This window comes from Mesoplodon densirostris, chromosome 19 (assembly GCF_025265405.1).
Source record: "Mesoplodon densirostris isolate mMesDen1 chromosome 19, mMesDen1 primary haplotype, whole genome shotgun sequence".
NCBI classification, from domain to species: domain Eukaryota; kingdom Metazoa; phylum Chordata; class Mammalia; order Artiodactyla; family Ziphiidae; genus Mesoplodon; species Mesoplodon densirostris.
The window spans coordinates 32,506,230-32,527,389 of NC_082679.1; the positions used below are offsets into that span (position 1 = coordinate 32,506,230).

At 55.0% G+C, this 21,160-nt stretch overlaps 1 protein-coding gene across 2 annotated transcripts in view; it reads left to right on the plus strand.

Annotated features, from left to right (window-relative positions):
• The window catches only part of NKD1 (NKD inhibitor of WNT signaling pathway 1), an 86,706-nt gene extending 65,860 nt beyond the window's left edge, over positions 1-20,846 (plus strand). For both annotated transcript variants that reach the window (XM_060084241.1, XM_060084242.1), the window contains 6 exons: positions 5,796-5,902; positions 9,586-9,681; positions 16,057-16,204; positions 16,718-16,802; positions 18,135-18,262; positions 19,301-20,846. In XM_060084241.1, the coding sequence (XP_059940224.1) occupies positions 5,796-5,902; positions 9,586-9,681; positions 16,057-16,204; positions 16,718-16,802; positions 18,135-18,262; positions 19,301-19,893 (1,157 nt within the window). In that variant the 3' untranslated portion in view covers positions 19,894-20,846. The remainder of the gene's footprint in view (positions 1-5,795; positions 5,903-9,585; positions 9,682-16,056; positions 16,205-16,717; positions 16,803-18,134; positions 18,263-19,300) is intronic.
• Positions 20,847-21,160: the final 314 nt, after the last annotated feature.

A 21,160-nucleotide genomic window follows, 5' to 3' on the forward strand; every position in this document is an offset into this window, starting at 1 on the left:
GCAGATAATCTGGATGTGGACAATTGAGAAAGGCCTGTGGCTACATTAAGGCCAGGGTCCGAACTCCAGCCAGGAAGCTCTGGCTTGTGTTCAATCTTACTTACATTGTATCAACTGAGAAGAACTTGCCAGGTAACCAGGCTAAGAGAGGTGTGCACCTGGCATTTCAGCATTAGTAATTTCTGGTCTTTGGTGGGGCTGATTTAATCATACATGTTTCAAATTTGTCTCTTCTTCCAAAGTTTAATATCAACCAGGCCTTTCTGGATTATGTTCAAATAAGCTGGCATTTGCTGATATCATCCAGGGTTTGGATTTTAGCCGACGTCTGGCATTCAGGAAGACCTACCCCTTTTAAACCACCCCCTTTCCCATGCCAGTTCGCAGCCTCAATCACGCCAGAATGCATAGTGTTTGTTATGCAGCCGGCCTTCCGTCCACCTGTGGGGTTTGGTGCAGTGGACCTCGCTGGGATGGAGTATCTGCTCTGTGCACGTACGGTACGTGCTAGGCACTGTGGGCAGCCCCGGAGGCAGCAGCTAGCAGAGCCAGCTCTCTCGAGAAACTTGCATTCTGGCTGCGTGGATGTGACCTGCTCCCGTGAAGCCATCAGGAGATCCCAGATAGGACTGCAGACTGAATGGGTTTAGACAGCCCTCTGCTAGCAACAAATGCATTTGTACAAATTGGCAAAGGGGGCCCCTCCTCCAGACATCTTTCTGCCATCTGTCCGAAAACTGTCACAAGCAATACACAAATCTAGGATGTCCGGCATGTGAACAGCGCCCCCTAGAGTTCTACCGTGCACAGCCGGCTTCTCAGAGCCGGTCTCCCAATGACCCCAAATGACCCTGACCCCAAGGCCAGGGTGGGAAGAACCCTGGGGCGCTCCTCCTGCTCAGGAGGGTGGGGCCTCAGGAGGCTGGATCTGTTTCATTTCACAGCCCTTCTTCTTCTCATGCTTGGGCGGCGCCAGCTGTCAACAGCTCAGGCCGGGTGGGCTATGCCATCCTGCTCCCTGGGTCACTGCTAAACAGTCCCGAGAAAGTGACCGTGGCTCTCCCAGCGTGAGGTCCCAAATAAGCCTCAGATGCCTCCCATCAGGTCCCTGGGTGGGTGTCGGGGACCCATGATCAGAGTTGCGCCCATTCCGGCATTTCCTACTCTCCGCGGTGCTCAAGCACTCTCCTCTCTCTCTCTCTCTCTCTTCCACCCCACCCCCACCCCCTTTTTTTAAACTGGGGGAGGGGAGAGGGAAGAGACTGTCTTTGATCTCAGCGGAGGAAAAAAGTCTGTTCTGTTCAGGCTTTTGGCTAACACAACAAACAGTGTTTAAATTTTAACTTTGCTTAATTAATTAGTAATTCTGTTTAATGCTGTCTGATCTCCCTCCAAAAGGTATTTTGAAGCTTGAGAAGGGAACATCAAAGGGAGCCGGGTGAAGATGGTCAAGTAATGCATTTAATCTGGCAGTTGCTAGGGGTGGAGAGATGCCAGGTTGGGAGCTAATGTGGGACAGAGCCATCATCTGGTAAACACAGACGGCCGGCTGGCTCCTCGTGGCCGTGGCCGCGGTGAGAGGAGGGATAGGGAACAGCTTCCAAAGAGAAGGAGCTCCACACGCTGCCCCAGCCAGACTTGTCTGAGCTGAGACCTGGTTTTAAGAAAGCAGAGTTGACGCTTTCTTTCTTCCATGGCCACTGTGTATGGTTGGGCAGGTTGTGGACTGCACAAGGATTTCCAGTCAAGCAGGTGAGCAGCAGGTGAAGCCTGCACCCTGCCTGTCAAGGCTGTATCCTCGTAGGTGTGCAGAGCTGCACTTACCTAAGGCACAGTCCACATGCTTTACTGTAAAGGGCTGGGAAAGTCCATGTTTTAGGCTTTGTGGGCATTAGAGTCTCTGTTGCAGCCGCTCAACTCTGCTTCACCATAGACAATGGATGTGAGTGTCTCTGTGTCCCAGTAAAACTTTATTTACAAAAACGGGCGGTGGGTTGGCTTGCCTCTCGGGCTGTAGTTTGCCAACCCCTGCTGTAGGTCACCAAGGGTGCTTCATAGGCAAGTGAAAGGCTTTGCTTCCTCCCCTCTCTGTTCCTTCCCTTCCTTTTTCTCCTACCCCTTGCACGGCTTTCCTTTCTACTTTCAAATTAGCAGTGTTGTTATTGTTTCAATTGAAGAGTGATCAGAGTCCCCCTGAAACTATGCCCCGCAAAAGATCACCTCTGGGGTGGGTGAGGGGGGAAACTGCTGGGCTGAACAGGAGTAAGAGACAGGGAATGCGCTTGGACTCTGGTGCTAAAACCCATCTTGACAAAAATATCTCCAATTGATTGGACCCAGGCAGCCTGTGGCGAGCCCCATTCCCCCTTCTCCCACCTGCCCATGTGCCCGAGGACAGATGCACGGAGGGGGTGCGATTTGTTCTGCACAGGGGTGGCTGGGACAGGTGGCGGGTTTTCATTGTTTGGTTTCAGTGGGTTATGTGGATGGAGGAGCAGGGCCCCTGAGTCCCAGCCCAGGCCTCTGGCATTGGGGTCTGCATGGCTTGCTGATTGGTTATCTGCCACCTCTTCTGGCCGCTGGGCAGGGGAGAGTGAAAGGGAGAAAGACTTTCTTTGGTGGGGACAAAGGGGCGCTGACTGTTCCTGGCCCCCCAGACTCCAGGGCAGATGGCTCCCAGCCCTACGACCCGCCTGTACTTGTCCCCATGCTGGGAAGCGGCCCCGGGTGGGTGTCCAGGTGGTTTTCTGAGCTAGGGTGGGATGAGGGATCGGACCCGCTGGTGAAGAAAGGACAAAGCCCTGGTCCTTGGAGAAGACATACAATGAGGATAAGGGATGGAGGGGGATGTCCCCCTCCTCCCTGGGAGAGGAGAAAGGAAGGCAGGAGGGGAGGACCTGAGGAAGGACCGGGCTGTTTGGGTGTCGGGGCGGGGGTGCCCCGGAGAAGGAGAGAGCAGGGACAGAGGTTTCTTTTCTTTGGGTTTTATCAAGTGGAACTTGAAAGGCAACATTGAACCTGAGGGTGGTTTTCTGATAACTTCCCTTTGAACTTGAAGTTTGGTTTGGATAAGCCTGGCCGGCTTGCATCTCCAGCCAGGACCTCGGCAGAGGAAGGCAGCAGCTGTGAGGATGGAGCTGGCCTTTGTTTTTCTTCCTTCTTTTTCTTTTTCTTCTTCCCATGATGGTGTCAGCCCTGGCCCAGCAGTGCACCGATAGATTTGAGATGGAGGGGCCGGGGTGGCGCAGGCTGTGTGCTTGGCTGTCCTTGGGTCACTGGCCAATCTCCCACCTGACTTCCCTGGGGCTTGGAGTCACACCAGAGCGGGACACCTCCCGGCCCTGGAGGTGTTTGCTTTGGAGGAGCAGGGAGGGCTGGACTTGGTTTCATCCACTACCCCAGGAGCGGTCAGCACCAGTGACCTTCCCCTTACAACCACCCCAGTGATGAGGATGCCGAGTGCCCCCACCCCGGAGGAGCCAGATCTTTTAGGTTTATTCTCATCGGCCTCATTCTGTGAAACGACCAGGGAAGAGCCAGGGTCTGTGACTGAGACGGGATCTCTAGCCAGAGCCCCTGACAGCTCTAGGGAGTTGTTGCCTTGCTGCGGGGACATGCAGGGCTGGGGGCTCCCTGCATCCCACTGGGTGTGAAGAGAGGACGGGGACACCCGGCAGTGGCTGCCTCAGCCCCCAGGCCCAGCCACCAGGGGAGCTGTGATGGAGCCGGGTCAGTCACTGGCCGCCATGGCCTTCCTGTCCCCTCCTGTCTGGCCTGTGACTGGAGCATCCTTATCTTTACCTCCTTCCTCCCTGTCCTGCTCCCCACCCAGGCTGATATGACGCTTTGTGTCTGTTTGTATCCAAAAGCCTCAGTTTTCAAAAAACTTAACTGCCCATTTCATGATTCCTAAAAGATTAAATGTGCCGGGACATCATTCCCCAGACTATGACTGCTAATGCCTGGACCCCGTGTGCTGGTCCTGGCTGGGTCTTAGCCCTTTCAGTCATAGCTCCTTGAATCCACACAGGAATCCTCTGGGGAGGGGACTGTTATCATCCCCATTTTACAGTTGGGGAAACTGAGATGTCTAGAGAAGTATGTGACCTGCCCAGGGCCACACACAGTGTCAGGAGGATCAGAACCCAAGCAGAGACTAACCTCTCCCTGGGCTGGCACCAAGTCTCCTGAACCAAGCCAGGAATGGCATGGAGTGGTTGAGAGCATGAGCCAGGTTGCTTGGGTTCAAATCCCAGCCCTGTCAATTAGTAGCAAAGCACTTAACCTCTCTGTGCCTCAGTTTTCCCATCTGCAAAGTGGAGCTGATAGTAGTAACTGCCTCACAGGGTTGCTGTGAGGACCGAGCGAGTCGCTGAGCGGTGTAGTCAGCCCTGTGTGAGGTCACTGCCTCACCTTTATGCACGGAGGCCACCAAGCCGTGCGGGGCCCCACGGGAAGTGCTTTGGATAACTGCTGGGCCCACGGGGCAGAAGCGAAGCAGGAGAGCTGGGGAACTTCCCCAGCAGCCACTCCTGGGTCCTGGTGTGCAAGGGAGAGTGAGAGCGGTGTGAGGACAGGGGTGGGGGGGAGGCGAAGCCCCCCACCTAGTTTCCTGGCCTGGTGGCTGCATTTCTCCAGGCTCCTGACTTCCCAAGAAAGTCCACCCATGGTTGGGGCCACTGCCCAGTCCTCTCAGCTCCTTACATGGCCTTCCTGGGCCACCCTGAGTCAGGCATAAGGGGACAGTTCCTCACGTGGGAGCCAGGCTCCATTTGCTCCCCTGTAAAACAGGACAACAGAATCACTGCCCCAGGGCAGCTGAGGGAATCTAAAGAGAGGAGCTGTGAGGCTGTTTGGGAAAGCACATTTCTGAGCAAACTTGAGTCCCCTTTATCAGGCAGAGACAAAAGGGGCTGAAGGGGTCTTGTGGGGCTTTCAAGATTTGAGGGAACCTCGTGGCTGGGTCCTAGCTCCGAGATGATGGCTGCCCCCCTGCACTGTTCTTCTGACACCTCTTAGGGGTATTCACGGGAAAATGGTGTCCACAGGCCCCGGGCTTTCGTGCCCACCTTCCCACTGCTCCTGGGAGGACGCACAAGGACCATAGAACTCTCTGCTTAATACCTTTGGCAGAGGGAAGACCCTCTAGGTGAGCAGAGGCAGAATGCAAGGCCCAGGGCGAGCGGGCTCCTGAAGATACCATGGTGTGCGTGCCTGCGTGTCTGTGCGTGCGCGTGTGCTCGTGTATATGCCCTTCACCTACCCCAGTGAACTCCATTTCTATCCCTCTTCCTGACCACCCACCAGTGTGCCACGTGCAGGTAGCATGCAGTGTGCCCAGGCAGGTGGCATCTTCGAGGACACCACAATGTCCTCCTGGAAGGCAGAGTCTGCAGAAAGTGGCTGTGGTCCAGAGCTCCCCCTGGGGGGCTCCAAAAGCACCTCTCTGCCTTCATTCACTTGCCCTTTGGCCCAGCACTGCCCTGGGTGGCCTCAGGCTGCTTATCTGGGCTGCAGAGAACAGAGGCCTGAGAGGCCCACTGGGGTGACCTGAGCAGCGGGCAGAGAGGCACCCTGGGAAGAGGGTCTCCCAGGGTCAGCCCTGGGCATTAACGGGGCCAGAGGACAGAGCAGTTGGACTCCAGCAAACCGGCAGGGCAGAATGGGCCCCGCGCCATGGTGAGGACATCCTCGGGACGAAGCCACAGGGAGCTGGTGGCCCCGCAGCCCGGCACCTGGGCTTGGGAGGCTCGGGACCCACCTCCTCACGCTGTCTCCCTCGCCTCTGCCTGCAGTGGCCCTGCCTCCCGAGAAGACGGACGGGCTGGCCAGTGGAGATGAGGAGAGGATGGAGAAGACAGGCGCATCCTGCCCCGGCTCCAAGAAGCAGCTGAAATTCGAAGTAAGTTTCCTTTCCTGGTGCTGGGCCCTGGATGGAAGGGTTTTCTCTTCTCGGTGCTGCTTTTCGAGGAGGGAAGCTGAGGCCCATCCAGATGTGAAGGCCCCTCCCCTCCTGGGTGAAGAGCCACCCTCTGGGAGAAGTTTCTCCTGCTACCTCTGGGGCCGCCCCAGCTCAGCTCAGCCCTGGGGACTCACCTCTGCCCTCCCCTCTCAGCTTGGGGCCCCTCTCAACATGGAGGGGTGGCCAGAGGATGCCCCTGGGCTGTGGCCTGGTGGCCTGGGGGAAGGACAAGAGAGTGAACGGGGGAGAACGGCACCCTGGCCCTGGTGCTGCTGTTACTGCCTGGGTGACCACCCTCTTCTCTGGGCCTCAGTTTCCTCATTGGTGAAAGAAATCTTTGCTTCTAGCTCCCAAGGCTGTTCTGGGGAGCATGTGGGGACTCTCAGGTGGGGTGTGGACGACCAGGAGACCTGGGGCAGGTCCCTGACTCTGTCTGGGACTCAGGTGGTCAACACCACAGGGGACGTGCCCGCCCAGAGCCCACAGTCTGTCTGTCCTGCCTCCCCAAATGGAATATTAAGCTCCTTCTGTGTACCAAGCACGGGGCCAGGTGCTGAGAGCGAGACCTAGACCTGCCCTCAGGGAGCTTACCGGCTTCTCCCCGCCCTCCTTTACCCTCCCTCCTTCCTCCTCTGTCTCCTTCATGAGATCACTAGGGCATAGCTCTGGGGCCAGCAGGCGGGGGACAGTCCCCAGCTCTGCCCCTGCCTCACTTGCCCACCCACCCTGAAATGGTGATATCTATCTTATTGGGATGTCGGAAGCATGCTGAGTTAAGGCATCTCAAGTGCTTAAAAGGGGGTTCAATTCAGAATGAGTACTTTGTTTCCTCCCTCCAACCAGTGTTGATTGACAACTGCGGGTACCAGGGAACCCGGCAGTGAACTGGACATGGTTCCTGCCCTCATGGAGCACAGCATGGCAAGGGGGACAGATGAGTGACGCAGGCCCAGTAACTGCACAGTTGGTGACGTGATGGGGATCTGGGAGCATGGAGGGGGACAGGGAGGTCACCTAAGTGAGGCCGGAGGGCTGCGGGGTGATGGGCATTTTGGCAGTCCAGACACTCGGTGCAGTGCCCGGAGGAGGGAGCCGTGGCTGTAGGAAGAGGTTGGAGGGGGCGAGTGTCTATGCTGAGCCTCCGGGCATAGGAGCACGAGTTGAGAGAGGTGATGCACGGGGGTAGCCTTTGGGCTCAGGAGGACACTTCTGGTGGAGGGAAGAGCAGGGCAGAGTCCTGCAGGCGTGGCAGTGCCGGCGGGCTGTGCGGGACAGCAGGCTGCACTGTGCAGGGAGTCAGGGGGGATGACGCAGGAGTGTGGGTAAGACAGGTCGCCGAGGGCCCTGGATGCAGGAGCTGAGGGGTCAGCAGCATCTAGTTGAGGAGCTGTGGGTGCTAAGCTTCTTCCTGAGCTCCCTGACCCTGGGTCCCTGCAGGTCTTCTGGGGGTGCTTGGCAAAGCCAATGCCAAGCCCAGTGGCAGAGGGAAGGCCCAGACCCAGACGTCTTCCCAGGAAGCCCAAGTGGGTCCACTTCCGGAGTGGGGCCGGCTGTTGCCTGTGACTCATCCATGGTCCCAGAGGAAGACTCACCTGAGAGGTCCGGGGCTGGGGAGACAGGAAGGTGCACGTGATAGAGGTCACAGGAGGTGGGGGTAGTTACTTAACCCGTGTTTCTGAACTTCTAACCCGAGCTGTCTTTGGAGCCAAGTGGAGGGGCTGGGAGAGGGAAGCAGGTAAACACTGTGTGTGTGTGTGTATGCGTGTAGGTGTGTGTATGTGCGTGCATGTGTGTAAGAATGTGTATGCACGTGTATATGTATGTATGTGTATGTATGTGTGGGAGTGTATATGTATACGTATGTGTGTCCGTGTGTGTGTGCTCGCAAGCGTGCACCCGTGTACAGGCATGTGTGTGGGCCGATTGCTGTGCTGCACTGCGCGGTGCCTCAGAGAGCAGAGTGGGCACTTGGCAGGTATCAGACAGGCATGTCACAACTGAGGGAAGGCCGACTTTGAACTCAGCGTGGGCCGCCCAAGAACTGCTGGAGGAAGCCGGCTTGAGCTGTGGAAGCCAGGGGCAGGGATGCCGTGCTGGAGCTCACTCCCACCAGCCTTGGGAGGCTGGGCACCTCTGCTCTCTGGGGGCTGAGCCTGTCCTCATGCAGAAGGAGAGGTGGGCCGAGGCAAGACGTGGAACAGGATGGTCTGGGGGTGTCATTGCTTGTTTTCATAGAACTGTGGCTCTCAAAGGCCGTTTGTGGATTCTCTTTCCCCAAATGGCCATCCTTTCTGGATCTCTTTGGGGTTCCGCCAGCCCCCCATATGTGCTGCCTGTGATGGAACCCCCGCTTCCCAGCTCCAAGTCCCTGTGGTTGGACACCTCAGGTTGTGGGAGTGATGATGATGACGTCATCGCTATATTAATCATTCCAGCAAACACAATAGCAGCTACTACCATCAATTAGGCTTTTCTCTGTGCCAAGAGGCATACGCACTTGTTTCCAGTTCTCCTAAAGCCGACCCTGAGACAGGACTTGGGAGGTGATCCCAGGGAGTAGCAGGGAAGCAGGGGCGCCCGTGACGGGGGGCTGATGGGCGGGTCACAGGCAGCTGGGCTCTGTCCGCTGGGGCCCCTCGGAGAGCCACTCCGAATGCACTCAGGTGTGTCCCCCGGCCTGGCCCCTCCCTTGTTCAGGTTGTCGCTGGGCATTCAATCCTTGACTCCTTGGGGCTGCGTTTGGACAGGAAGCCGGGCACCTGAGGTGGGAGGTCAGGGACTGCCCACCGCAGCTACAGGGGAATGTGGAGGGGGCCGAGGGGACGTGGGACAGGGCAGTTAATGCTCCCAACAGCCTTCTGAGGTCGATACCATCATTTTCCATAATTTATGTGAGGGGAAACTGAGGCACAGAGAAGAGCAGGGCCATGTCCAAGGTCACGCAGCTGCGGAGGGCCAAGCCCAGGCTGGCACCCGGGGCAGACTCTTTAACTCTTAACGCCCCTCCTGTCCTACCTTCCAGGTCAGGTGGCCACCCTGGGTGTCCCGTCACGGCTCCCTGAGTCAGCCCTGCGTCTTCCACTAGCATCTAGCCCTGGGTCCAAGTGCATTCTTCCTGAGGCCCCACAGCCCCCCTTGTGTGTCCTTGGCCTTTGAAGACCCAGAGACTCTCTGCACCCGGCAGGCACCTCTCCCCAGACCCATGCTCCCCTGCCCGGCTTGGCCTCTCTCCCGGGCCCATCACGTCCTGGTCATCACGCTCTTCTTTTTTTTTTTTAACACATGTATTTATTTATTTAATAAATTTATTAACTTAAAAAAATTTTTGGGCTGCATTGGGTCTTCGTTGCTGTGCGCGGGCTTTTCTCTGGTTGCGGCGAGAGGGGGCTACTCTTCGTTGCGGTGCACGGGCTTCTCATTGCGGTGGCTTCTCTCGTTGCGGAGCACGGGCTCTAGACGTGCAGGCTTCAGTAGCTGTGGCGTGTGGGCTCAGTAGTCATCACGCTCTTCTTCACACAGAGCCTGGGGAGGACAGGGGGAGGTGGCAGCCCCATGACGTGGCCTACGGGTGTTCCAGCCTCCGCGTGAGCAACCACGTTCGTCTGTTGTCTGTTTGTGTCCAGGAGCTGCAGTGTGACGTGTCTGTGGAGGAGGACAGCCGGCAGGAGTGGACCTTCACTCTGTATGACTTTGACAACAATGGCAAGGTCACCCGTGAGGTGAGTGCACCCGCCTGGCCTCCCGCCAGGCCACGCCCTCAGGCGCAGGCCCGGTCCCATGAGCCCGCCGCCGCCGCTGCCCCTTCCCCTTCTCCTAAGGGTAGGTGGGAGGGCAGGAGCGAGGCTGCTGGGAGCTTCACGGAGACCCGTGAATGGGGAGAGGAAGGGCTGCCGGGCTGCTCTTGGCTGAGGCACCATTCCTGCTGCAGAAGGGGCAAGAGGCAGGCGCTGAGCCCAGGCCTCCCTAGAGGAGGACCCTGGGCCCCTGCCTCCTTCTCTCCCTGGTCCTGGAGCTCTGAGATCACCCCAGGCCACGTCCCACCTCGGCCAGTCTGCCCAGGAGCTGGGGTGGGCTGGGCAGACAGAGGCCAGGCAGTGCCTACCCGCACTGATGCAGGAATGAGCAGCCCCAAGGGCCCGGCCAGCGGCTCTGTTCACAAGCCCGTTCCTCCTCCCCCACTCCTCCGCCTACATGCCTGTGTCTCTCTCTGCCCTCAGATCTCCACACATCTCTTTCCTCTGTGGGTTCCTTGTGCCCTCTCTACCTACCCGAGTCTGCATATGGCGCACCTGCTGTGTGCATCTCCCATGTACTGGGTGCGCAGTGGGCAACAGCACAGACGTGGTTTCTAGCCGTGTAGCTCTGCCAGTCTGCTGAGGGAAGCAGGGCTCAAACAGTCACAGGGTCATCGTAAGCTGTGATGTGTTCAGTGACGGAAATAAACAGAGCGGTATGAGCGAGATGGGCAGGAGCGTCCAGGGAAGCCTCTTGGAGGAGGTGACGTGGGCGCTGAGCTGGGCCAGGGAGAGTGAGCGCGCTCAGGGCATTTAAGGAACCAGAGGAGACTGGTGCGGTGGCTGCTTATCCAGAGAGACAGGGCTGCCGCCGGGAGCCGGCAGGACAGCTCACGCAGGGCTTCGCAGGCTCCAGCCACATCCTGACTTTGATTCCAGGTGTTAAGGGAAGCCAGGGGGGCAGGTTTAAGCTGGTGAGTGTGAGCTGATCTGGGTTATTGCTGACTGTTGCTGCCTCTCTTTTGCCTGGGTCTTGGTATCGTCCCTTCTGCCTCCTTACTGCCTTTTCTGTCCTGTTTCTCTCTGACATCCTCACCCTCCCCAGGAGGCCCCGGTGTTCAGGTGCGCTACGTGTAACAGATCTGCATAGAGAGAGGTCTGAGATGAGCATGGCTGGCTCCACGCCCACCTCTTGCCCAGCACGTGAGGGCCTCGGGGTGTTCCCAGGGAGAATTGAAGCTTTGCTCACTTATCTCCCTGTCCCGGTTCAGGGCTCAGTATTTTCTTCTCTGTAGATAGTGCAGGAAAAGCTGCCAGAGGGGAGACCTGGGTGAAAAAAGCCCACCTCTTCCTCAGGCTGCGGTTTAGGGGATGTTAGAACAGGTCGGAGGAAGAAGCTGTGAGTGAATTTTAATCATTCAGGACTCTTTGGGGCATCAGAGACAGAATCCCAGCACAAACTACAGTGAGAAAAAAAAAAAAAGAGGACTATATTGGCTCCTGTAACTGAAACTTCAGTTCACAGGCACTGACTTCAGGCATGGCTGGATCCAGAGGCTCAATGCCTCCAAGACTAGCTGTTCCTCACAGTTCTCTTTCCTCTGTGTTCCTTTATTATCAGGCCGGCTCTCCCCTTGGCAGTAGCGAGATAATGGCTGATAGTTTCAGTCTGTATCCCATGCTGTTTGCAACCCTCCCAAATTCAGAACGTCAACTGGAGTTCCGGAACCGAATATGACTGGCTTTGATTGAGTCACATGTCTGCTCCTGACCCAGTCATTTTTGCCATAAGTTTGTGATGCTTTTAATGGCCAACTCTGGGTCCATGTGCTCATTCTGGAGTCAGGGGAAAGTTATTTGACCCGTGAGTCACATACACTGAAAATGGGAGGGGGGATGGATTTGGCTTACAAAATAAAATCAAGGTGCTGTTATTAGGGGAAGAGAGAATGGATTCTAGGGAGGCAAAGCCCCCAGAGGGACCTGGGTGTTTGGGAAGCAGCGGAGACCCTTCCTGGTTTGGGACCCTGGGGAGATGAGGGATGGTTTAGGTGACACTCCCAAGTGCCCTCCAGCTGTGATGCTTTTTGTTGGGGGTCATTGTTCTTCCATAGCGAGGAGCCCCTGTTTCCCACCCCCCTGCCGCCGCCTGTTAGGGAATGGAGTCATTATCTTCACAGGGGAACACATTACAGGCTTGAAGCCTGCGTAACAGAACTTAACTGGGGTGGCAATAGGGGGCAGCCAGGCTGGGCTTCTCAGAGGTGTGGTGGCCTCTCCCCTCTTCTAACACGTGCGGTGGCCCAGACGACTCAGCCTCTGGTAGCCGTCGTCTTCCTTTCTAGCTCAGAAAGGCCGAGGGAGCCTCAGGAGCTGACTGTAAAAGGGTTTGCCCCCCACCTTGGAGACCTTACAGACACCTTGCAGGCAGACACTGCTTTCTGATTCTTCATTCTGCTTTCCTTTACCCCTTGCTAACAAGTCGAATAGCAAGGAAGTGAGGCTTTCCAAGGAGGGTGCCCCAGCTCGGCCCCTGGGGAGAGCCTTCACTGGTTTCTTTCTCCTGCCCAGCAGCAAGGAGGTTGGCTTCCAGTCCAGGGAAGACCCAGCCTGGTGTTTCCCCTGATCTATTTTTAGCCCCAAAGCCACTCCTCAAATCTGGCTATAAATACAGTTCCCCTCCACACCCTCTGGCCATCAGCATGCACGTTCCTGTGTGCTGGGGCAGACGGGCTCCCGCCTCCCTGCAACCACAGCCTACAGCTTCCCAACTCAGAAGAAAGGACCTGTCCATCCTTCAGGTGTTCACTTGTACAGTATTTACAGGCACCTACTCCTCTCCGTTCCGGACCCTGTGCGGTCAACAGGGCTGATGTTCCAGCTTGGATAGACAAAGCACACATGTTCCTAGACCCTGAATCAGCTGGAACCCTTGGGGATCACACACCAGGGCCCCAGGCCTCGTATATGATGCTTAGGTGATGACGTTGGTAGACCTCACTTTCCTCACCTGTAAAATAATGACACCTCCTTACAGGCTTCCTAAGATGATGAGAAAGAGTGGGCAATCGCGGTGCAGAGCAGCTCAAGGGAAAGAGAAGGGGGAAGAGGGGTCCTCCGTGGGCCTTGCCAGAAGAGCTGGGATCCCCAGGGAGCCAGCAAGTGAGTAGCTGGAGCCCAAGTCTCAAACTGGCAGCCCCACCATCCCAGGATAGCCCTCAGATGTTCTGGCCCAGCACAGGCAACAAAAGCAAAAAGAGATGAATTGGACTACATCAAAATTAAAAACTTCTGTGCATCAAAGGACACAATCAGCAGAGTGAAAGGCAACCTATGGAATAGGAGAAAATATCTGCAAATCATGTGTCTGGGAAGGGATTAATGTCTAGCATATATAAAGAGCTCCTACAACTCAACAACAAAACAAACAACTCGATTAAAAAATGGGCAAAGACTAACTAGATATTTCTCCAAAGAAGATACACAGATAGGCAATAAGCACATGAAAAGATGTTCAACATCACTAATCATCAGGAAAATGCAGATCAAAACCACAATGAAAAAACAAAACAAAACAAACCATAATGAGATAGTACCTCACACTGTCAGAATGGCTGTTATCAAAAGGACAAAAAAATAATGAGTGCTGGTGAGGATGTGGAGAAAACAAAACCCTTGCACACTGTTGATGGGATTATAAATTTGTTCAACCACTTTGGAAAATAGTATGAAGGTTCCTCAAAAAATTAAATATAGAATTACCATCTGACCCAAAAATTCCACTTCTGGGAGTATACCCCAAGGAAGTGAAAGCAGATTCTTTTTTTTTTTTTTTTTTTTGCGGTATGCGGGCCTCTCACTGCTGTGGCCTCCCCCGTTGCGGAGCACAGGCTCCGGACGCGCAGGCTCCGGACGCGCAGGCTCAGCGGCCATGGCTCACGGGCCCAGCCGCTCCGCGGCATATGGGATCCTCCCAGACCGGGGCACGAACCCGTATCCCCTGCATCGGCAGGCGGACTCTCAACCACTTGCGCCACCAGGGAGGCCCGAAAGCAGATTCTTTAAGAGATACTTATACAGCCATGTTCATAGCAGCATTATTCACAATAGCCAAAAGGTGGAAGCAACCCAAGTGTCCACTGATGGGTGAATGGATAGGCAAAATGTGACATATCCATACAATGGAATATTATTTAGCCTTAAAAAGGAAGGAAATTCTGACACATGCTACAACATGGATGAACCTTGAGGGCATTACGCTACGTGAAAGAAGCCAGTTACAAAAAGACAAATGCTGTATGATTCCTAGAGGTTATCTATGAGGTTCCTAGAGGTAGTCAAATTCATAGAGACAGAAATAAAATGGGGGCTGCCTGGCTGGGGGCAGAGGGGAATGAGCTGAAAAAAATTCATTAGTTGCCAGTATCAAAGATTCTGAAGATTTAACAAGAGATTCTGGGTTTCTGGCTTCTCTGGAATGACCCTCAGCCTGCACTGCCACATTACAGGTCAGTTGAGCCGGGTGGCTGCCACCTCCTGTAGGTGGGAACAGTACCCCAGTTGGCCCCAGCATTCCTGGTCATCCATCCACCTACCTGCATGGCCATGGCAGTGCTTGGTGTCACCTCTGCCTAAGGCCTTATGGGTGAGGGGGCAAAAGGGGGCTGAGACTGTCTGTGTTCATGAAGAGTCTCTGGGCAGATAATCGACCATCTGTGAGCCTGACCTACAGAGGGCAAATACCCTTTCCAGAGGTTTCCAACATCATTCAAAGCAGGAAGCTTCCCCTCAGACCAAGGACCTTAGCAGATGCCCGGAACAAAGGGAGACCTAGTGAGGGGAACCTGCTTCCCCCTCCGTCACCCAATCAGGATTGGAGAGTGCTGTTCTGGTTAAGGCGGTAACTGAGGCCCAGAGAGAAGATGAGATTTGGTCAAGTTCTCACAGAATAGTTTATCTTTGTGGACACATCCACTTTTCCATTTCTCATGCAGGAGGTGCTCATCAGACCAGAAGTAGATGCTGTTGACGCCCACGCCCACAGTATCTGAGGCCCTCCTCCAAGTTTACCTGTTAGTGCCCAGCATAAGAGCTTTCTCTGGTGCCTGGGAGATGGCTTAGGCTTCTCAGCCTGGAAGTCTGGGGGGATGTAGCGTCCCTGGTGCAACTCTCCACCCATAGCATCCCTGGGGCAATTCTCTACCCGTGAGGGATGATAGTATTTTTTTTTAACATCTTTATTGGACTATAATTGCTTTACAGTGTTGTGTTAGTTTCTGCTGTATAACAAAGTGAATCAGCTGTATGCCTACGTATATCCCCATATCCCCTCCCTCTTGCGTCTCCCTCCCACCTTCCTTATCCCAACCCTCTAGGTGGTCACAAAGCACCGAGCTGATCTCCCTGTGCTATGCAGCTGCTTCCCGCTAGCTATCTATTTTACATTTCGTAGTGTATATATGTCAATGCTATTCTCTCACTTTGTCCCAGCTTACCCTTCCCCCTCCCCGGGAAGCTATCTATTTTACATTTCGTAGTGTATATATGTCAATGCTATTCTCTCACTTTGTCCCAGCTTACCCTTCCCCCTCCCCGTGTCCTCAAGTCCATTCTCTACGTCTGCGTCTTTATTCCTATCCTGCCCCTAGGTTCTTCAGAACCTTTTTTTTTTTTTTTTTAGATTCCTTATATATGTGTTAGCATACCGTATTTGTTTTTCTCTTTCTGACTTACTTCACTCTGTATGACAGACTCTAGGTCCATCCACCTCACTACAAATAACTCAGTTTCATTTCTTTTTATGGCTGAGTAATATTCCACTGTATATATGTGCCACATCTTCTTTATCCATTCATCTGTCAATGGATGCTTAGGTTGCTTCCATGTCCTGGCTATTGTAAATAGAGCTTCAATGAACATTGTGGTACATGACCCTTTTTGAATTATGGTTTTCTCTGGGTATATGCCCAGTAGTGGGACTGCTGTGTCATATGGTCGTTCTATTTTTAGTATTTTAAGGAACCTCCATACTGTTCTCCATAGTGGCTGCATCAATTTACATTCCCACCAACAGTGCAGGCGGCTTCCCTCTGGGATGAGAGTATTCTGAAGCAGCTTCCACACAGTCCCTCCGAGGTCCCCGGTGTCCCTGAAGCCCACTGCCCACGGCCCTTCCTGTGCACTCAGGTCATTCACTCTCCCTCACTCTTGCTTCCCCTTCCTGTGAACCCCTGACATCCTAGTGTTTGCCTGAGGCTGGGCTTTGGGGGAACCAGGGAGGTGTCGGCCTTTCAGATTCCGGAGGCCCTCCGATTCCTTTGTTTTAAATGCACGTGGGTCTCTGCTTCCCTTGCCATCCAGGACATCACCAGCCTGCTGCACACCATCTACGAGGTGGTCGATTCCTCCGTCAACCACTCCCCGACGTCGAGCAAGACGCTGCGGGTGAAGCTCACCGTGGCCCCCGACGGGAGCCAGAGCAAGAAGAGCATCCTTCTCAATCACCCCGGTGAGGGCTGGAGGGCCATGCTCGCCACGGGAGTCGGCCATTCCCAGCTCTCAGGGAGGGTCCGAGCCCCACCTGGGAGGAGTGGGAGGGAGTCCTGGGGCCTTTCCTGCGAGCTGCTCCGTGGACAGGTGGGATTTGAGTGGGTCCTTGAAGGTTGGATAGGGAAAGAATTCCAGATGGAAGGCCCTGCATAAGCAAAGCGCTGGAGGTGGGCCTGGGCGTGGCAGGCAGCCGCAGTAAAGGCTTCTGTGATGGGGAGTGTAGGTGGGCAGGGCCTCGAAGGCAGCTAAGGAGTCCGGGGAGGAGGTGAGTCTGGGGGAGGCATCAGGCAGGGCAGGTAGCTGCGAGACCCCTCTATTTAGTCCTGGCTGGGAGAGCCCTCCCCGCAGAACCATTGCGGAGCTGCTGTGGGCCAGTTTCAAGGGCTGTGTGCTAGGCAGCCTGGGCAGGGCCAGGAGGCCGATGGGTGCAGGAACAGGCTGCTCACCGGGCTATTTCTCTGGTGGGACTCAGACCTGCAGAGCACCAGACCCAGAGCGGAGACCAAGCCCGCCGAGGAGCTGCGAAGCTGGGAGAAGAAGCAGCGGGCCCTCCTCAGGTAGGGCGAGCGTGGGCAGAGCCGGCCCAGTGCCTCTGAGCACGGATTGAGCACTAGCAGTGGACCTGCCTCTAAAGGATTCCAGGCAGGAGGCTGAAGTCTACATTCTCCTCGGGGGCAGGGCGTAGGGTGGTGGGCAGTGATTTCAGAGGGCAGGTTCACAAATCAAACTCAGTTGTCCAAAGAGCTAAATGTAGGCCCACGTTGCTTCATCCAAAAGGCTTTGGGCCAGATTTGTTTTGGAATTTGGCATTTGTTGAGTTTTAGAAAGGTGCTCCCAGTGTATTTCTATCTGGGATCTGCACAGCACCCCAGGATTTAGCACATAGATATTTCTTCAGGGACACATAAATATTCATGCTAAGTGAGAGAAAGACTATAGCTACCTTCACATCTGTTTAGAGCAAGCTTGGCTGCCAAATGGGTTATGGAAAATCTTTGTTTTCAGGTGTTTTGGATTTCAGAATTGTGGCTAAGGGGTTGTAAAGCTGCAATTATCTTTCACCTGTTGTTATTTAACTGCAAGGACGGAAGTGAAGAGAGGGAGGGAAGAAAGGAGAGAGACTGGGTAAAGAAAAGTGCTGAGTAAACAGTAATATAAAGTAACAGTAATGTGGGACAGTATCTACTGTGAACATGGAGAGGTAATGACTGGGATTTGAGAATCAGTAGCATAGGAGAAAGAGAGAAGGTGGTCCAAACAGGGACACAGCATGGTGTGGGGAGAGGGCTAGGAATTGGGGGTGCCCAGGCTGGCTGCAGATGTGGGGGGCTGCCCCCGGGGAGCAGGCAAGCTAGTGTGGGCAGATCACAGAGGCCCTTGAAGGGGAGGGGCAGGGGGAGCCCAGAATCCCACAGTGGGAGAAAGGTCACCTCTCTCCCCCGCCCGCCCCTCCCTGCATCTCACACCACACTGGGAAGGCCCATTCTGAGCTTTGGGCAGGTTATGGAGTCTTCCAGCCTCAACTCCAATGGCTTGGGGGCTTCTGTTCTCCCCACCCCGTGGGGAGCCAGGTAGACATTTGGAACACATGGTTTGAAGCCTGGCTCTGGAGCATCCTTAAGTTTTGACCAGTTACCTTCTCCTTTGCTTTGGGCCTGTTCAAAGCATAGTCCGTATCCAGTCCTCCCGGAAGGCCCAAGGAGGCCAGGCAGGGGAGGAGAAGGAGGGAGAGTGCTGACGTGGTCACTCCCTCCCTCCCCTGCTCCCAAGACCCAGACAGAAATTAACAGAGGGTCCAGAAGGGTTTGTCCTGGTGGCTTCCCAGGAGCTCGTGGGACCGCTCCCACCGCGAGGCCAGGGCCCACCCTCTCGCTTGCCTTCCCTGATAGGTTCCAGGGTGACAGCCGTCTGGAGCAGTCCGGCTGCTACCACCATTGCGTGGATGAGAACATTGAGAGGAGAAACCACTACTTAGATCTCGCTGGGATAGAAAACTACACATCCCAGTTTGGGCCTGGTAAGGGAGCTCCTTCACCAGTGAGGGCGGCCAGGGCAGGGCATGGCGGGGCGGGCAGGTGGGCTGGTGGGGGAATGTGTGTTCGCTGGCTCCCTTGGGCTGGGGGAAGGCCTAGCTTTTACTGGACAGAGTATAGAGTCTTCTTGGAGGAGATGGCATGCAAAACATTTAAAACATTAAAGTAAAACATGCACAAAGTTGAACAAAATCAAGTAGCATCCGAGGGCTTATAATTCAATGAAAACAACAGTTCGGTGCTGCACCCCGACCCACCACTCTCTCCCAGTGACGACCTTGGGCTTCGTTAAGCAAAACAGTGCTCTGTCTTTTTTTTTTTTTTTTGCCATATGCGGGCCTCTCACTGCTATGGCCTCTCCCGTTGCGGAGCACAGGCTCCGGACGCGCAGGCTCAGTGGCCATGGCTCACGGGCCCAACCGCTCCGCGGCATGTGGGATCTTCCCGGACCGGGGCACAGACCCGTGTCCCCTGCATCGGCAGGCGGGCTCAACCACCGCGCCACCAGGGAAGCCCTGTGCTCTGTGTTTACCAGCCCTTGACATCTCAGCTCTTGCTAAGATAGATGAAGACACGGTCCACTTAATTTCACTCCCCACAACGCCCTTCTCCCCTTCCCGCCCCCCCCACCCCGTGTTTAATTCCCCTCTGAGTTACCTCTGTAAGTTAAGGAACATGCTTGCAGATTTCCTTTGTGCTCCAGTGACCTTAGACAGTTTTAACAATGTCCCTGTCTCCTCTCTTTCCAAGCTCTCAGAAGGAGAATTAATTATTTTTAAAGACCTAACACAGAAACACTTTTTCCCACTTAGCAGATGGCAAAGTTCCATTCCAGAAAAGTTTCCTCCAAGGCAGAGGGAGGAGCCGTCAGTGGGCGGGGAGTCGAGGTGTCGGGTTAGCTCTGATAAGGACCAGCTGCCTCTATCAGCCTGGGAGAACTGGGGGCGGAATGGTTTCCAGGGCACCGTGTGACACCAGCACACAGTAGGTGCTCATTAAACATGTGTTGAATTGGTCCCTAGGCTCCCCGTCAGTGGCCCAGAAGTCAGAACTGCCACCCCGCACCTCCAACCCCGCTCGATCTCGCTCCCACGAGCCAGAAGCCATCCACGTCCCACACCGAAAGCCCCCAGGCGTGGACCCCGGCTCCTTCCAGTTTCTTGACGCCCCATTCGCCAAGGTCTCGGAGGTCCAGCAGCGGCTCCGGGGTGGTACCCAGGACGGGAGCAAGCACTTTGTGAGGTCCCCCAAGGCCCAGGGCAAGAGCGTGGGTGTGGGCCACGTGGCCAGAGGGGCAAGAAGCAAACCCCCCGTGGGACCTGCTGTCCCTGCGGTGTCCCCATCCGCCCACCTGGCCACCAGCCCGGCCCTCCTCCCCACTCTGGCGCCCCTCGGGCACAAGAAGCACAAGCACCGTGCCAAGGAGAGCCATCAGGGGTGCCGGGGCCTGCAGGCGCCCCTAGCCGTGGGCGGCACCGTCGTGGGGCGGGACCACGTCAGGGAGCTGCCCGCGGTGGTGGTGTACGAGAGCCAGGCCGGCCAGGCGGTCCAGAGACACGAGCATCACCACCACCACGAACACCACCACCATTACCACCACTTCTACCAGACCTAGAGCCCCGCCCCTGCCCTTGCCCCACCCTATGAAGGACCCCCCTCCCCCTGCCCCCAAGGCATTATTATTCTATTAATTATTGTTATTATGACGATTATTGTTTATTAATAATTATTGTTACTCCACTAATATTCAGCTAGCCTCCATGTAGAAGATATATGGAAACACAGAACTAAACCTTTATTTATATGTCGTGGGGACTGCATAACTTACCCAAGGAATGACTCTGGGTTTGGAAGTGGCCTGTAGTGGCAGAGGCTCCCTGGGGCTCCGGAGCTGCGGTGTCCACGCAGGCCCTTCCACACGCTTCCCAGCCCCGGGCAAGCCCTTGGCCAGAGCTCTGCCCCATCCCAGTCTCTTCCAGGAGAACACCCTTCCCTGGCCCGGCTTCCAGAGACCCTTGAAATCTCCGAGAAGATAAACAGCTGCTACCTCTTAGTATGATTCTGATTTTATTTTGCCCTTAACTGACTGTAATGTGCTACAAGGGATTTCAGCGGACTGCGCCACCTTCCCAGCTGTTGTGTTTTTATGTCCCAGCCTAGAAAGCTTAGCTGTCCTTTCTGGAGTTATCTTTCACACCTTTCCAGTGGGATCACGCCCCTGCCCCAAACCAGTCCCATCTTTTCTGTCACGCGCAACATGAAAATCCATTTCTCTTTTTTCTCCTCCTCCTCTCTTCTTTAGAAAGATACACACCCATATTTAAAGACTGCCCCTGAAACCAGCCTTCTCATTTTGGAAACCTCCGGAGAGGGAACCAACCACACAAACAAGTGTGGTTTTCCAAGATCGGGCAATTGTGTGTTGTTGGTTGTGACCGAAGATGTGGAAACCTGGTGTCCTACCATTGGCAAATATATACATACCTACGTGGTTCTCTAACAGAGCTTTCTGTATCTGTAGATAGATGCCATCTGTCCAGTTCTATGTATCTTTCTATAAATATACACTCTCAGGTACCTTTTCTGGTGTGCAGAAGTCCGTGCTTTGCTTCTCGAGACACATCCAGAGCCCAGACGTGACCCTGTGTGCCTCCTGTTGGGGCGCTGTTCATTAGATGCCAGTGGCCACTTGCCTCTCATCAGGGATCCTGTCTCGAGGTTTGGGATCTGGCTGATTTTGGAGAGGACTGTTGGAGTACAGAAGCGTGGAGGGAAACGGGGACAGTGGCCAGAGTTGGGACCCTGGAGCAATGTCCTCTGTAGAGCAGAATTTTGTTTGATTGAGACCCGGGGAGGCCAGGAAAAGGACACCTGTCAACTAG